At 53.0% G+C, this 17,245-nt stretch overlaps 2 protein-coding genes across 4 annotated transcripts; one reads left to right on the top strand and one right to left on the bottom strand.

The window, feature by feature from the left end:
• Positions 1-5: 5 nt before the first annotated feature.
• On the top strand, positions 6-7,712 carry DUOXA2 (dual oxidase maturation factor 2). Of its 3 annotated transcripts, none has more exons than XM_067003613.1 (8): positions 6-45; positions 1,146-1,240; positions 2,723-2,886; positions 3,008-3,065; positions 4,935-5,069; positions 5,258-5,471; positions 5,759-5,973; positions 6,424-7,710. In XM_067003613.1, exons 3-8 carry the CDS (start codon positions 2,740-2,742, stop codon positions 6,621-6,623), a joined length of 969 nt encoding a protein of 322 aa, XP_066859714.1. In that variant the 5' UTR covers positions 6-45; positions 1,146-1,240; positions 2,723-2,739; the 3' UTR covers positions 6,624-7,710. The 3 variants fall into 3 exon arrangements, with proteins under 3 accessions (XP_066859714.1, XP_066859713.1, XP_066859715.1); XM_067003612.1 differs by having other exon boundaries at positions 2,590-2,886; positions 6,424-7,708; XM_067003614.1 differs by lacking the exon at positions 2,723-2,886 and having other exon boundaries at positions 27-45; positions 6,424-7,712.
• Positions 7,713-9,983: 2,271 nt separating this feature from the next.
• On the bottom strand, positions 9,984-16,591 carry LOC106047427 (dual oxidase maturation factor 1). The gene is made up of 7 exons (XM_013198893.3): positions 15,664-16,591; positions 15,046-15,200; positions 14,154-14,211; positions 13,421-13,555; positions 13,088-13,301; positions 11,121-11,335; positions 9,984-10,386 (listed from the first exon to the last, which is right to left on the bottom strand). The coding sequence occupies exons 2-7, from the start codon at positions 15,190-15,192 to the stop codon at positions 10,172-10,174; spliced, it is 984 nt and encodes a 327-aa protein (XP_013054347.3). The 5' UTR covers positions 15,193-15,200; positions 15,664-16,591; the 3' UTR covers positions 9,984-10,171.
• Positions 16,592-17,245: the final 654 nt, after the last annotated feature.

Below are 17,245 nucleotides of genomic sequence, written 5' to 3'. Positions count from 1 at the left end.
GCGCTGCGCGGGCCGGTACCACCCGAGCGCCGCCGCCGCCAGCAGGTAGGTGCCTGGGGAAGGGCCGCCGCCCCCCGCGCCGGCTCGCCCGCGCCCCGCTGCCCGCCGCCGGCGCCTCGCCGCGGGGCGCCCCGCTGCTGCCCCAGCCCTTGGCGAGCTCCGGGGAGCAGCCCCTGGTGCTCGCTACCCTGCCTAAGGGGTCCCGGATGGGTGAGGGTGGGGAGGAAAGGACGGGTCTCCATCCTGAACTAACGCGGAAGTTTTTCCTTAAACTGATTTGACTTTTTTTTTTTTTTTTCTTTAGGGGTGGGATAGTACAGGGGGTCCCCACACCCCTGAACTTCCAAGAGAATGCCCTTGGAAATTTTGATGGGAAATATCAATCTGCAGCCCCCAGCAACCCAATCTAGGGTTGCTGTTGCCTCTGCTGCGAGGTTTGGGCTGGAGTCCTCTGAAAGTTCCCTTCCAGCCTGACTCATTCTATGACAGGAAAACGTGGTTGCTAGTCCAGAATATTTTAAACGAAATATATACTTTTATGTCCATTTCTACTAAATTACTGAACCTTTCCTTGAAGATGTCTCTAGACTTTGTCTCCATGCATCGATAGAGGAGATGACAAGGGCTCTAGGGCACATACTTGTTTCTGCATGGAGGTTGCTTTCCAAGGTGCAACAACTTCAACTTCTTCTGCCCTGAGCTGCGGGCCCCAGTTTTCCACTTCAAAGCAGTGAAAATGCCAAGGAACTGGTCTTCCATGCAGGAAATTCAAAGAAAGATTGGACAGGCAGCAACAGAAAGCACTGTTTCCCTAGGAGTTCCCCCCAGAACTGTTCTTATAAATTATATTGTAGACAAAGTATAAACATCCCTTGATATTGTTTGAAAGTTAAATTAGATTAAAAAAGGAAACATTTTCCATGTTACATTCCGTGTTTTCAATTCTTATATATCACTGGTTTTTTGATGACTGTTTTAAGCTGCAAAGAGTTGCATTTCAGTCAATGCAGACTTGGAAAGTGTCCCTTCCCAAGTGTTTCCATCTTTTGAAGTTTGGACAAAGATAAAATGAAAACAGTGAAATTAAAGAAAACAAGAGTTAACTAGTCGTAGTCTAAACTGGTTGTTTATTCTTTCTCTTACAGCCTCTCAGACTGTGGGCACGTTTGCTGATCTGGGAACCCTGGACTTCAGTTTGATATTGTAACATTGGGACTCAATTACAGCTCCTGCTCATCAGGTAATCCTAGTAGGAATGGTGATTGAAGGCTGTCCTGCTCCGTGCTTGGCTGTCCATGGAAATATGCCGGAATAATTACAACAAAACAATATGAAACAAGATTTATAGGTATACTTGATAGCTCTGTTATTCTGGAACAGAGAGTCTAGATAAGATGAGAGCTAGATCAGTTGTGAGCCAGACAATTTCCCTGTAAAACTCAATGTCTGTTAAACTGTTTGCTGTAATGATCTGGGTTTCTTGACAGAGATTTATTCTGAAACAAAATATTGCTTTATGGATTGAAAAGTGACTTCAGCTGCCCTGGTAAATCGTTTTAAGATACTTACAGTAATCACCACCCACTTCTAGGGATTTGAGACCTGCGCTTTTGTGGCTGAATTGCTTTGGTTTGGATCTTATCTAAAAATATGATTATTACTGTTTTCAGAAAATAAGAATAAAATCAACTCCTCCATGCAAGGATAGAATGAAATTATATTTGGCTGTGAGTCATGTTAGTTCTGGCATTCCTTGACTTTTGAAGACTTCCCAGGGTAGTTACATGCAGAGATGCTATTAAATAAGCAAAATGAAAGGACTAAGAATGTAATCAGTTTTGGTAGAAAATATCTAGCCCAGAAATGGGTGAATTTCTGTAATTGTCGGAACTAAAGTGCTGGTGGGAGTTCAAAGCAATCTTTTGGAACTGCACACTTTGCCATTTGATTTTGTATAGCTCAGTCTCCTATAACCTACAGACTTGCCCCTGATGCTTATGCGTGCCAGTGCTCCATTCTTGGACCCACATCCCAGGTCCACAGGTTGCTTCTGTTCCTTTGGAACCACTCTGGACCGAGCATAGAAAGAGATCATACTTTGCTACTCCTAAGACTGTACTTTGCAGTTCCTGGGGAAAAACCTCTCTGAGGAGGGGGGGTGGCAATGGAGGTAGTGGGCTTTGCTGTGCTTGGTGATGGTGCCCCTGGCTGGGATAATTTTGCTTTTGTGAAGTCAATGTTCTCAGTAGTTCATTGTCATTTTGGAGGAAGTCTGCATGTGCCAGCTTGGAGGAGCAGTGGTTGCTGTCTTGCAGACTTCCTCGAAGGGCACACCACAACGTGGAAAGCCCTGGCCACATCTGCTGGAGGGAAAAACCTGGCTCTGTCTGGGGAGGAGCTGCTTGGCAGGTTTCTGGGTCTGGGCTGTTCCTCAAGCTGCAGCAGGACAGCACCTTGCGGTTCCCCACACAGCCACAAACCCCTCAGGCTGGCTAAGCCCTGACCCAGGCACTTCCTCTCCTCCCCTGAGGGCTTTGGGTGGCATGTTTCTCTTCTGGGGAGTATTTCATCGCGTCCATTTCCTTGCAGCGTCATTTCCTTGAGTTTTGAGGTGGACCTCCCGCAGCTGGTTATTCCAGAGCTGAGTTGGAGCTGGTGACCACAGGCTCAAGAAGCGAACGAGGCAGTCTGAGCCTCTGCCGTGACTGCCTCTCTCCCCCAGGCTCCTGGAGGTGCAGAATGACTCTCTTCGACGGCGTCTACCCCTTCTACCTGCAGCAGAGGAAGCACTTTGTGTTCGATGTCAGCACCATCATAGTGATTATTGTCTTCCTGACGTTCGCTTCCAGCTTTCTGCTCATCATCCCAGGCATCCGTGGACGGGCGGTGTGTGACCCTTCCTCCCGGGGATAAGCGTCCACTGCCCATGTTTTGGATGCTGGGGCGAGGCGGGAGGACGGCCAGGGGCTGTTCCTCCGTGCCTGACATCCCACCTCTCTCCATGCAGAGGCTGTACTGGATGCTCCGAGTTCTCCTCAGCCTGGTGGTGGGAGTGGTGATTGTTGGTAAGTGCTGCGCATCCCTTCGAGGGCGGGCACAGGGCAGGATTTGACCCTGGGGCAGGGTCTCTGTCTGGGGAGTATGAGCCAGTGATCACAGCCGTGGCTTGGCAGAGGCTGTTTGCCCTTCCCTTACTATGCAAAGCAGCCGTGCAGCTCCTCAGTTGGGCTCCCCCACCACTCGCACAGGGGCTGAGAGCTCTTAGAGGTGCCCGAGCTCACTTCTGAATTGGGAAGGCACTTTGCTTGCTCTAACTGCACCGAGGAGGTCAAAGAGCCCCATGTTCCTCCAGCTGCACAAGCCTTCCTGAGCCACCTGGTGCCACGGGAGCACAGATAAGTAGCTCGGGCTGCGGCCAGGCAAAACTGGAGGGTGAAAGTGATGTAGAGAGCAGGACAAACTAAAATGTAGTCAGGATGAAAGCAGGGGGTACAGACTTTCCAAGGAGCAAGGCAGGAGTACGCAAAGGAGAGGATTTGATTGAGCAGAAAACAGGAAATCTTCTGTAATAAATGGGACTGACAGCTGGAACCTGCAAAGTCCAGGCTGTGGGCATTTCAAATTTGGACAGGGCTACAGGGTATATAAGCAGCAGTGAGGAGAGGGAAGGTGATGGGCGGGGAGAGCAACCAGTCCTGACCCTAAATCAAAGAAACCCTAGCTTTAAAGTACAGGACTGATAAGACTGCTTGGAGTGGGATGATGAAGCACAGCTGAAATGAGAAACGACTTGAGGATAAAAGTGGATAGAAGTGGATAGCCGAACTGTGACCAGCTGCTTGACTCTGCTACCTGACACATGGGTTATGGGGCCCAGTCTGGCATGTGGTGGTCGTCCACCTGGGGGTGTCTAAGTGCTGGGAGATGCCACCAGAGCTGCCAGGGAACACGGTGCCAGGTTGCAGCTGGAGGAGGGGAGGAGATCGTGGCTTGCTCCACAGCCTGAACCAGTTCAGCACTCACTCAGCTCTGGAGAGCCATACAGTGCTGTTCTCAGTACAAGGATGCAGCCAGGTGCTGCTTGGGTACACAAGAGGAATTAATTGTTGTAAAGCCAGCATCAGGATTTCTGTCTTCAGTTGGGCACACTCAACCCTGCAGCTAGAAAATGTTCCTACAAAGCTGCAACCGGATCAGTGCTCTCACAAGTTGATTCAGCAGCTGAACTTATTTTCAGGCAGGTTTGAAAGGTCTTGTGCAGCCTGAGATTCAATCATTGTCTTTACATTCAGCTTTTATTATTGCTGGAAAATTAAGTCCACGGCAAAGTGAAAGTGTTTCAGAAAAACAAGCTTTTTTTCAAAATAAGTATACCAAAAATGGTTCAAGTTTTTCTTCTTTCCCCAACTGAAATGACAAGCAAAAGCTGCAATGGTGCTTGCCACCCCTCTCAACCACCTCTATTTGACAAAAATTCTAGTCAATTTTTGCTATTAGTGCTATATGCTGCTTCCTAGGGAGCTTAATAATGGCAATGAAACTCACCCCTGTTCCTGAGGCTGAGGAGTGGGCTCATTTCTGAGCCCTGTCCTTGGGGGCTGTGGTGCTTGCCATGGTGGGGAGCTTGCAGGGAAGTCCTGAAGAGAATGTCCAAGGAGGAATCAGGTCTTGGGGTTCGTTCCTGGGAATCTGAGCTCCCCCCCTCCAGGACTGAGGGAGTGGATGCTCAGCAAGAGGAGGACAAGAGCTCTGCCAGGGCGTGGGAGCTGGTTGAGGCACGTCCTTACGGCTGAGTCATTTCTCCTGCCCTTCTTACACTCCCTTGCGGTGCCACAGAAGGAAGGCGGCAGCTTGAGCTCATCCCAGGCCCACCTGGAGTACAGCAAGGTCCGAGACCAACCCTTCTTTAACCGCCCTTCAATTGTTTCTGGCAGCTGTCCAGTTCACGGGGGACTGGGAGAGCGGTTGGGTGACAGCGAACACCTCCTACAAGTCCTTCAGCAGTGCCATGGTGAAGGCGGACATCGGGCTGCACGTTGGCCTGGCAGGGGTGAACGTCACGCTGGTGGGTGAGTCTGATGTCCCTGCCTGTAGTTCTGGAGGCCATGGCCTTGGGAGGTCTCCAAGTGCTTTGTGGATGGCCTTGCTTTTACTGGAGGCTTCTGAGCCGATGTCATCACTGGGTTGCCTGTGCTCCTGGCTGGCAGTGCCCAGCCTGCTGGGACACAGCAAGACCTTAGTCTTCCTCCTCTGGCAGGAAACCCGGTGAATCAGGTCAATGAGACCATCAACTACAACGAGCACTTTGCCTGGAGCTTTGATGCAGACTACGACCACAGCTACAACGAAGGCCTGGAGAAGGGGCTGCCCAGCCCCATCCTCTACGTGGCGGAGAAGTTCACCACAGAAAGCCCCTGCAACATGCACAGGCAGTACCGCATCTCCGGCCACTACGCGTCGGCCACTCTCTGGTGAGTCCTTCTCTGCAGGGGAGATGCAAGGACATGGGAAACAAAGAATCATAGAATGGCTCGAGTTGGAAGGGACCTTAAAGACCACCCAGTTCCAACCCCGCTGTCATGGGCAGTGACACCACCCACTAGATCAGGTTACCCAGGGCCTCATCCAGCCTGGCCTTGAACACCTCCAGGGATGGGGCATGATGACCACGAATCTCTGCTTCCACATGGAAATCCTCACGTAGAACTTCCTAGGCTATGGCACTTCATCTTATCCAGTGGTCTTTTCTTGTTTCCAGGGTGGCCTTTTGCACGTGGCTCATCTCCAACATGCTCTTCTCCATGCCTGTCCTAGTCTATGGAGGCTACATGGTCCTGATCACAGGGGCTTTCATGATCTTTTCATTGCTTTCCTTCTCCACTGTGAGGAACTCCCTGTTATGCCCGATCCAATTTGGGACCGCATCCCTGCTCATAGACTATGGGGGATCTTTCTGGCTCACGCTAGTGATTGGTAAGTACAAGCTACAACAGGACTCACCGCAGAGTCTGTCTGGGTTTGCAAGAGTTCCAGATTTTTTTCCTCATAAATGGAGGCAAGAGAGCTTGGGGAGTGCAGCCCAGTGGAGGCTCACCCTGTGTCTTGGCACAGCAGCTCCCAGCAGAGATATGGAGAGGGCTGGCAAAACTGGGAGCACCGTCCCTGTCTTGAGGGCGGTGGAGGGGTTTTTAGTCCCTAAATTGCAGCAGTGCAAGGAATTGGGGACCATAAGCCTGGGATTTAAGACACATACTTGTTTTTTATGATGCTCAGCACAGAAGCTGACGTGACCTCATACAGTAGTATGCCATCTTTCATAGGAGAAGTTATTGTCCCTCAATAGGGGGCCATCAGAGTAGAATATGGGGAGGGAAATGTGCTGGTGTTTACAGGATCGCTCTCAGAGAGCACATTGTCTTCCAGGCTTGCTCTGTTTTGTGGCTGGGATTACTATTGTCGCACTGCACTACTTCAACTCAGACCTACTGAAAACTTTCTTTGACCTCCATGAGGTCAGAGCAGAAGACTGCCAAGAGATGACTGAAGTGTACATCAACCCTCAGTTCATGAGCAACGCACGATCTCCTCCTCAGCCCTCCAGAATTAGCCCTGGTGGCATGTAGAAGAAAGCTTTTCCCATTCCTTCCCTGAAGGCAGGCCCAAGAGGGCAGAGCTCAAACCCTTCTTGGTGTCTCCCAACACCCATCTCCCTGTCCATCTGCCTTTAAAAAGTGCATGAGTCCATGATGGGATGGGGACTTGCTCAGAAGTACCTTTGCAGATTCTCTTTCCCTGATTGTCCTCTCTGGGAAAAGGGCAGGCTTTGCAACGAGCCAGCAGGCTGCGATCTGAGTAGCTCAGATCCCCAGCAAGTTGAGCCATATGCTCACCTGGGAATCTGTCCCAAGGAGGAGTGCCCATTCCTGCTACAGCTTGGTGCAGGGAGTCTGTGGTGGCCAGTTCCCATACCAGCAACTGAGTTTTCTGGAGAGATTTCTCATGGGGAGCACCTGTGACTCCAAAAACCAGTGATCAAACCTGTTCAGTTTTTCTTTACCAAGCACTGATGTAGACTGCGTAGAACTTTAAATGTACCTAGGAAGGCCAGGCACAGACCCAGACTCCCCCAGGCTGGATGCTGCATGAGCTAGAGTAAAAAAGCTGCTCCTAAAATAAAGACTGAGTAAACATACCGTGGAGCTTGCCAGGGGGAAAGTGGTGATGTGATTGTTTTCACTTTCAAACTTGGGCTTTCTTAGATAAGAACTGTAGCCTAACATGGGCCAAAAAAGATGCCAGAGGGGAAGGAAGAATGAAATTACACCCGTCCAGCTGGAGCACGCTTGTACTGGCTGGGCTTACCACGAAATGCAACCCTGAGTCAGACCCAGCCTGCTTGTAGCCGAGGTCAGAAATGAAGTGCACCAAGCTGCACAATTACAAATAAAAGATGGGCTCTGGAACCAAATCCATCAGCCCCACAAGGTGTCCACTGGCATGTGCAAGGTGATAGTCATATCTGGATGATGCCTGAAGAGCTTTAGTCCAGTTAATTGTAAAGGAGACAATTTCAGTATTTTGACTCTTTTCTTCCTGAGAAAAGACTCTTGCTGTTAAGTTAGACTACTTATTCCTTTGACAAGATGGTTATGTTGCTTTAGCATGATTTGTTACTGGCAAGAATTACTATTTTTAATAAATTTTTATTTAAAAGTACTTCTTGGAAACATGTTGGGTATTTTCTGGGGCTGTTTTCTTCTGTGGGGGCTGTGGGCCTTGTCTGCAGGCAAATGCTTGTGAGCTCCCAGCGGTGGCATCCTTTCCATGGGGGTTGCCCTGGCAGAGGCACCCCCAGGAAGGATGAGACTCACAGGCTTTACATTACACTTACATTACAAGATGTAAAGTGATTGCCAACAAAGCCCTGGTTCTCAGCCCAGGCTGCTTCTGGCCCCATGCTGCCCAGATTGGGTCTGATGGCTGGACAGAACCTGGCATCTCACCAGACAGCCAGTGCAACAGACAGAGCAAACACCATTAAGCAACTTGGAGAGCACAGCTTCTGGGGCTCTGTAAGGACCACGGTCCCCGTGCCTGGAGGTAATCAGTGCCCCAGGACATGCAGCCATCGTGCCACCTAGCAAGCACCAGAGCTGCCTGCTACCTTGCCCCCAGGATGGGCTGCAAGGGGGAACACACTTGAATTTCAATTTGATAAATAAAAGTCTTTTGTTACACCTTGCATCTTTAGGCTGAAGCATCTCCTAGTAGACACCTTTGGGAATGTCCTGGCTGAGGTCTCCAAGACGAAGGGAGTTCAGCTCCAGCCTCTTTGTAAATGCCTCTTGGGTCTTCGAGGTCCTTGTTGAAGGGTCTTCCATCTGGAGTGGGGTGGGACGAGTTGTCATGCCTAAACACCCCTCTTCCCCCCCCCCCCCAGGGCCTGCCCCACGGTGGTCTGTCTGCAAACCTGTGCTGGGCTGGGGATTGCTCCCATCAAGACCTCCTCATGTCCAGGATCACTCCAGCCCTCCCATATCCCACCTGCCTGATGTTGCTCTGATACTCTGCTTCCCAAGTGTCAGCTTGCCCCTGTAGCCCTGAACTGACTAGCCATGGTCAGATGTCCCATACTGAACCACAAAAAGGCTCTGCCTGTGACTTCTTCCCTATCCTATGACGGCCATGTCAAAGGAACAGCGTCCCCAGCCCTCCAGCCCTCAGAGGGACTACTTTATTGACAGAAAAGAGAAAGACTGAGTCCAAATTATTTTACTAAGACAGAGGGAACAGCAAGTGAATACAATACAGGGAAAAAAAAAAAAAGCGTTGCATAGAGTTGAAGGAATGCAAGCCTGAAGCGCATTCCCTCCCCAGCCTCCCTGCACGGCCAAGGTACCTGCTTGCTGCTGGTAGCTGGGAGTGGGTGGCCACATCCACCCTGGATTTGCAGGATTCCAGCTTTGCATGCCCCATGACAAGTTCATTTCCACAGCTAAGAAGGGCGAAACTAGCCTCCCAGACGCTCACCTCTTGCACGTTGCTTACAGCCACTCTGCGGGGCACTGTAGCACCTCCATTCCCATCTCATCCTCTCCCTCCCTCCCACTGGAATGTTTTGTCTTCCTGTCAGAGGGCTGCAAGAGTGCTGGTATCTCACTTTCTGTGACCATCGATGATGTTCCAGCCTTTGACACCAAACGTGAGTGAAACTGCATCCAGAGCTTTGTACAGAGCCAGGGAGGGGAGCAGGGTGAGGAGACGGCCCTGGGCCCCCTCCTGGCTCTTTGTAGGGCAGGGCAGGTGGTTTGATGCTCCTTTGTGATCCAGCCTCCTAGGCTGCTCACAGGCTCGTGGTATGGGGTGTTTGTAAGCAGTGTAAGAAGCAGGAGCCTACCAACCAACTCTGACTGCTCTGCTTCCAGCCCAGCATGCAGCCCAGCAGGTCTCTGACCCACCGCCCATGAGCCTCAGCAGTGGGGTGCTTGGATGTGTCTGAAATCCAGGATGCCTCCAGAAATTGGTGCCTCCAGCATTCAGGACGCCATCGGGGTTTGGGACATCCAACGTGGCACTAAATCATGGGCCTCCTTGACAACCCATCCTTCACTCCAGACCACGAGGTGATGGATACAGGGCACCCTGGTGACCACGGCTCTGCTCCGTCTTACTGCCTGACAACGGGCAGAGTGGGCCTCTTGGAGGCCTTTGGGGTAATAATGCTATCGGGGGCACGCTGCTCCTCCTTTCGTTCATATTCGTGCTTCTGCAATTATTTGGTTTATCTCTAGTTTCTTCTGGTTTAATTTCCATATCGTAGGGAGCGCTCCCAGGTGTTGTTGCGGATGGATGGGCTAAAGGGAAGGGCAGTAGCCCAGTGTCTGTAACTGGGCAGCCAGGGACAGGACAAGGATTCACCTCACCCTAAAATCTCTTCCAGCTGCTGGTGAGTTCAACAATTGAAAAAAATTAAACGGGGGGAGGGGGGGGGGAAAGGGGGCGAGGGGAGGGGGATACAACTGCTGTTTTTGAGGAATCTTTCCAGATTTTGATATTCTTTTCAGTCAGCTCTTGATGTGTCTCTTTTCACCTGGGCTCCTGGGGGTTTGGACCTGAACACGTATTCGGGGGGGACAGTGTCCTCCTTCTCCTGCCCCCCCACAACTGTGCCTTACAGCTGGGTGGTCGTCACCTCGCAAAGCTCATTTAGGGGGACCATCAGCACATCCTGCTCAGAGGAGCTGGACTCATCTGGCAGGTGGGGCTTGTCCCACCCTTCTGCTTTTACTCCCTTTCCCTCATCCAGGTTAAAGACAAGCTTCAGCTTCTGTGGCCGCACGGAGTTGAGGATGATCACGCCCAGCCCCAGCAGCAGGCACAGCAGCCCTGAAACACACAGTGTGAAGACAAGCGTTGGCCCCTGTGCTTCCTCCTAACATGTCCCATCCCACCCAGACCCAGACCTGGGGATGGAGGCCAGACCTGGGAGGTCAAGGGAAGGGTAATTTCCCTTCTCACCTTCCTACTGCACCTCCACATCTGGACACTGCTGTCAGTTTGGGCTCTCCAGCACAAGAAACTAGCCAGTAAACTGGGGCAGAAGGCCAAGACAGATGGGGCTGGAGCCCACCATGTATGGGGAACGTCTGGAGGAGCTGGGCTTGCTTAGCCAGGTAAAGAGGAGTCTTCAGGGGAACCTCTGCTGAACAAAAGCCAGTCCCTTCTCAGAGGTGCACAGGTGCAACAGGGGAAATTCCACCTTGATATACAGAAAAAAATTGCTCTCCATGAGTGGAACAGCCGTGGGACAGGTTCTGAAAGGCGGAGGGGGTCTCTGACCATGGGGATATCCACCACCAGACCGAACAAGGCCCTGGACAACCTGATGTGGCTTTGTGGTTAACCCTGCTCTGGGCAAGGGCTGTGTGAGAGATATCCAAGGGACCTTCCAGGCCAGGTCTTTCCCCAGCTTAGTGATTCAGGACTTTCATAGCACTTCCCAGCGCACACCTCCGCACAGGTAACTGGGGTCACTCAGATGCGTGTGGACAAAGTACTTTGGGGGCATCATTGGTGCAGAGATGGGCAACAAAAGCCCCAGCAGCAAGGTGAGCACTCACCTGTTGCTAATGTCAGCCAAAAGGATCCACCGTAGTCTGTTTTCAGGGAGGCTGGTCCGAACTGGATGGGACACTTCGGGGTGTTCCTCGCAGTGACAAAGAAGAGCAGTGAGAAGAGCATCAGTGCGGCAGTGAGCAGGAGCATGTAGCCACCATAAAGGAGGATGGGCATGGAGAAGAGCAAGATGGAAATGAGCCAGGTGCATAAGGCCATCCTGTGAAAGGACCACAAAACTGAGCTGCACGCATCACACTTGGGCACGAAAATTCCTGCGGTGGTAGAGGGGCCTCTCCGCACCCAGGGGCATTCAGCACTAAACTGCACAAGGCCCCGAGCACCCTGATCTGGCTTTGACACCAGCCCTGCTCTGAAGCGGGGGCACATCTGGAAACTTCCAAAGGTCCCCTCCAAATTAAGCCTTTCTCTGACCATGTAGTCCTCCACGACTGGCCAACTCCAGGTGGTTCCCACCTATTCAAAGGGAGAATGGCAGAAAGGGAGACCTTTGTAGGAAAAACCAAACAAGAAGCCCTGCCTGCCTCTGATTCAGCATCTGGAGTGAACCCAGCTCCCAGCCCTGCCCTGTGCGTGCTGTTTGCGTTTATCTCACGGGTAGGTGAGAAGTTACTCTGATTCCAAGAACAATAAAGAAGAATACTTTTACATCAACTTCCTTGCCTTGAAATAACTCCCTTCTCAATAGCAGAGAGGTTTAGGCATGGCCAGTTACTTTTGAGAATGAAGAGGGGGACGTGAGCTGGGGCTGGGTGCTGGCACCCTTGCAAGGATTACAAGGCCCTTGTCCCTGCAGCCTTTCTCATGATCTCTGAGACACATGGGGATGCTCCGAGACCCTGCAGTCACAGCGCACACAAAGGATCCCTGTTTTATGCCACAAACAGCTCCTGAGCACCCTCTCGATGTTCCCTCCTGCTACCCTCCAGCATGTCTCACGCCTGCTCCAGCTTGCTGGAGGGACCCCCACAGCGGTCTCAGCAGGGCTCTGCGTCTTCAGCCAGGTGGCCTGGGAGAGGACCTTGCGCCAGAAGCCTCATGAAGTGCACCGGGCCTGGCGGGGATGGAGTTAACTTTCCCTGCAGCAGCCCATACAGTGCTGTGCCTGCACTTGTAGCTAGAACAGCACTGGTATCACACCAGTGTTGTGTCTGCTGCTGAGCAGTGCTGGCACAGCACTGGGACTCCCTCCAAAGCCCCCCAAAGCCAGTAGGTAGGCAGTGGGCAAGAGGTGGGGAGGGGATATCACTGGGGCAGCTGACCTAAACTGGCCAAAGGGATATTCCATACTGCATGGTGTCACACCCAGCAATTAAACGTGGGGAAGGGGAAGGGGGGGAGGGTCTCGTTATGAAGACATCTGTCCTCCCAGACAGCTGCTATGCATATTGAGGTCCTGCTTCCCAGGACATGGCAGAATATCAATCAATGATGGGAAGTAGAGAATTTTTTTTCCTCTCCTTGTGCTTCAGCACAGCCTTTGCTTGTTGTTGTTGTTGTTTTTTTCTTTTCTTTTTTTCCTCTTCCATTTCCCTTTAATTAAATTATCTTTGTCTCAACCCTTGAGCCTTTTTTTTTTCCATTCCAACATACTTTCTTCTCGCCCTCTTCTGAGGAGGGGAGGTGATGGAACGGTTGTGGTGGAGTTCATCAGGCCAGGAAGGAAAAAACACTACATGAAGCTTCCTGTGCTTTCCTTTAGATAATGCAGAATATTTTCACCATCTTGCTGCATTAGGGTGCAGGAGTTAGAAAAGGACTACAGGGGAGATGGCCAATCATGGGTGCGAGCATCTCTAATTCTTCAGAAGGGAGGGTCCCTGAGACCAGCCAAGGCTTTGTTGTGGACTTCCAAGGAAGAGAGCAGCTCCACCAAGCATTCTTGGCTCTACTCGGTTCTTCCTACTTCCTGACTAAGCAGAGATGGCACTGACCTCCTGCTCCACCTTACCACAGCGTGATGGACGCGTAGTGGCCGGAGATGCGGTACTGCCTGTGCATGTTGCAGGGGCTTTCTGTGGTGAACTTCTCCACCACGTAGAGGATGGGGCTGGGCAGCCCCTTCTCCAGGCCCTCGCTGTAGCTGTGGTCATAGTCCGCATCGAAGCTCCAGGCAAAGTGCTCGTTGTAGTTGATGGTCTCATTGACCTGATTCACCGGGTTTCCTGCCAGAGGAGGAAGCCTAAGGTCTTCTCTCAGCCTTGGAGGCAGCTCCAAGATTTCCCGGTACGTGCAGGGTAGCCAAGCGTGTGCCCAATCCCTTCCGTTTGCGACACGCACTCACCCACCAGCGTGACGTTCACCCCCGCCAGGCCGATGTGCAGCCCGATGTCCGCCTTCACCATGGCACTGCTGAAGGACTTGTAGGAGGTGTTTGCTGTCACCCAGCCGCTCTCCCAGTCCCTGGTGAACTGTATGGCTGTAAAGACAGGTTAGCCACGGCCTGGTGGCCAGCCATCTAGTGATAATGTCCGTGGGAGTACCTGCTGTGACTGCCATCATGGCCTGAACACCATCCCAAGGGTGAAGCCTAGGTTGTAAGCCTGGCTTGTGAGCAGAAGGTACACGTGCTTGCGTGTCATCTCCCCAACACCTACCCATGAGCTCAGGAGCCCCATTTGGGATGGTTTCTCCCAGCTCAGCCCCCCAGACCTACTGGCAATGGGGCTGGTTTGTGGGCACCCTTCAGGCTTTGGTCCCCATCTAAATACCTGCCAGTTTGTTTGGGTCCCCTGGCAGATGGCAGCAAGCTTTCGTTGTCTGTGCTAGAGATGCTCTGTGCATCTGACCACCAACCTTTAGAGAGGAGATGGCTCCCACGACTTGCTGATTGCCCTGAGGGAGCCAGGTCCTGGGCACAGAAATGGGTTGGTCTTCCCTGTGAGCTCATCCTGCAGGCTGGGCTTGGCTGCTCCATTCATTTCATCCCCCCACACCTTGCTCCTCCATGCCACACATCTTGGACATTCTTGCTCTTCCCCACCTGGCTCTGAGTGCCCCTGGACCCCCGTACTCACTGAGGACCACCGCTCCGATGAAGAGTCCCATCATCACCCGCAGGAGCCAGAAGAGTCGCTGCAAGTGGGAAGCAGAGGTCTCAGATTTTGTGACTTGGACCTCAGCTCCAAGCATGTCCCACCAGAAATGGGTCCATCCTTAGCCTGGGGAGCGACCCCACAGGCTCTGTGGGTGAGTAGGAGAGGAGAAGGACCCATGGCTTGGGCTTCCCTTCCATGGCATGGGGACAGCTGGGGGGAGAAGGCAGAAGGGAGGTCAAGGAAGGGCAAGAAGGTCAAAACAGCCCATTTGGGAAAACTGTGCCTTTCCCTTTCTGAGAAAGATGGAGCCACTCCCTTTAATAGTCCTGAGTAGAAGTTTCCACACTTATCCAAACCTCATGTGTTTTTATGTGCTGGCAGCTGGCCACAGCCAGAGACAAAAGCAGTGGGGCAGTGGGTTTTCTGGGTGGGAAACACCTTTCTGCAGGCTTGTGATGTGCGAGCGGTGGGGTCAGGGCAAGGTGGGTTTGCTACACATCCCCCTGGGCTTGTCTGACAGTGCTGAGGCATGCACAGTGCACACCGCCTGTTTTTTTGGGGATTCAGGAAGGTGGAGCAAGCTCTTTGTGCCTCACCCAGTGAAATCATTCAGGCTAAATCTAACCGAGAACTTGCCAAGCTCAGATCTGGGCTGTCTGTAAATTTGGGGTGGTGGAGTCTGGCTCCTCCGGCATGGGAGCTGGGCTGGAGCTCGTCCTCAGGGCTCGCTGGAGATCCCATAGCCCTGGCCATCGGCAGGCCCCTGCCCCAGGGCCGTGTTTGCTCCCGGGTCTGCTGTAGAGGCAGGGAAGGGGGCGGCACATGGGGTGCACCCAGCATGGGGCTGAGCCCTCCCAGCCCCTCCACTTACCCCCTTTCCTCGGATGCCCGGAAGGATGATGATGGAAGTGGCCAGCGCAGAGAGGAAGACGGAGGCGATGACGGCCGAGGTGGTGTTGAAGGGGAAGCAAGCATTGGTGCCAGGGTAGAAGGGGAAGGAGCCATTCCACAGAGTCATCCTGCTGCCTGGGGGGTTGGAAATTGGCACCTGGATCCCCCACTATGAACATCACCACCTCGCATCTGGGAGTGCATTCAGGCACCCCCCATTGGACCCAGCCTGGGCTCCCACCCTGCCTTGGGCTGGCTTCTCATCAGAAAATCCAGCTTCTGCTTGTGGGTGCAGGGGGCACTCGGTGCATCGGGGCTGCCCCTCTCCAAGCCCCAGACAGAGGCAACCCCAAGGGAACAGGACTAATGAAGAGGCAACGGAGAAGCTGCCCTGTGTCACTACTTCCAACCCTGCATCCTCAGAGCTGGCTGGCAGCAGCACCGTGCCACAGCAAGCAGAGAACTTGGAAAACAAGCATGCTGTCATGGTTTTGGCCAAGGCATTTGGCCAAGACACTGCTGGACACCCCTGGGCAGTGGGGACCATCTGAGCAGCACCTGCAGAAGCACCCGCGCCCCTTCCCCGTGCTGAGCCTACCTCTGCCGCGGCGATGCTGGAGCGCCCGCCGATCCCCAGGGCCGGCTGCTGCTCAGAGGTGCTGCCTCCCCGCCTGCCCACGCCGCCTCCCGGGACTGCGGGCAAGAAGCCAGCCTGGCGTGTTTCTCCCAGCAGTTTTCTTGTGCTTCCAACCCCCTTGGCGGAGGGAGGTTAAAACCACGTCTTGTTTTTTACCAAGTTCATGCCCAGCAGGAAATGAGGCATTCCTGGTCAGACTTTGCCATGTCCCCTCAAGTCCCAGACTGTTGCTACTCAATCTGAACACTGAATCCCTCCCTGGGGGTTGTTTAAAAAGAAAAAAAAAAAAAAAGAACAAAGGGGTGGCAAAGGTGACGTGGCTGGGAAACATGTGCAGAACTGTGCTGCGGGCGCATCTGCTGGCGCAGGCAATGCCTGGATGTGGAGTCAGCTCCAGATCCAGAAGCATCTGCAAAGCAAGGGAGATGTGGGCTTCAGAGCAAATGGGGCAGGTGCTGGGGGGCGATCGCTGGAGTTTGTGGCTTTGGGCCTCTTGGAGAGGTGTGGGAGTGGGATAACCACGGAGCTGCCCGGTCCAGCTGTTGGAATCCCGCTTCCCAGAGACAGGATTTCCCTGAATTTCCACTTAGCACACAACCCTTTTCCCCCATGGGGTGGGAGCTGATGGTTCACGCACAGCACAGCTGTGCTTCTCCCTGGAGAAGAACCCTGCGAGATGGAGCTGCCGTCCTTCCCCAGTGACCCCCGTCCTCAGCGGCGATGGGAGCGTGGTGGATGGGAGCGTGGTGTGGCAGTGGCTGGGGGATGCTGCATGCACTCCTCTGGGCTGCTGGTGGGGTCATGGGAGTACAGCTGGCTTTGCCTTTCCCCAGCACTCTGCATCCACAGAGAGGTCTTATGGGAAGACTGAGGCCACGATGATAGCTCAAGCTTTTTTTTTTTTTTTTTTCCCCCCTCTCCTTTCAATGCTCTGGGTATTTCTCCTGTTTTCTGGGGACAATGGTGGTGCAGTCATGCCATTCGCCAGGCACCTTCCAGGGAGCAGGTCTAGGGGTGAGTTTTAGGTGCAGGAGCTCACAGCCACATGCCCAGGGCACTGCTCCTGCCACGAGCACCCTGCCCACAGTTTGAGAGACATCTTTTATCAAGCTGCTTCTGCTTCATCCTGTTTCCAGTGATGGATGAGGGTGAGTCACCCCACCCAGGCCACGGGAGGGAGGGGGGCGGTGGGAGCAGCCCCTCTTGTGCAAGCAGCCTCACTGTTTCATGCAGTGCTGGGAGCCAAGGCGGGGACAGCGTGGGGATGTGCTTAGGCAAGGAGGTGGCTTTAGGGACACATCAGGAGCCCAGGAGGACACCACAAGGGATTTGTGCCCGACCTGTTGGAGCCAATGGGGTAGATGTGATATTTGTGTCCAAGTGTCACCCTAGCCATCCCCATTCCTGGTCCCAAGCATGGACACGGACACCTCAGCTGGGGCCTGGCTGCGGCTCTGTTGTGGTGCAGCCCATCTAACGTCCCGTATCCAACATCCCATCGCTGAAAGAGGTCTGGGTGTCAGAGGGAAAGGCCTCCTGTTGG

The sequence above is a fragment of the Anser cygnoides genome, chromosome 11 (genome assembly GCF_040182565.1).
Source record: "Anser cygnoides isolate HZ-2024a breed goose chromosome 11, Taihu_goose_T2T_genome, whole genome shotgun sequence".
In the NCBI taxonomy this organism is placed as follows: Eukaryota; Metazoa; Chordata; class Aves; order Anseriformes; family Anatidae; genus Anser; species Anser cygnoides.
Note: the sequence above shows the minus strand (reverse complement) of the source record. Positions and strands in the feature narration are given on the sequence as shown.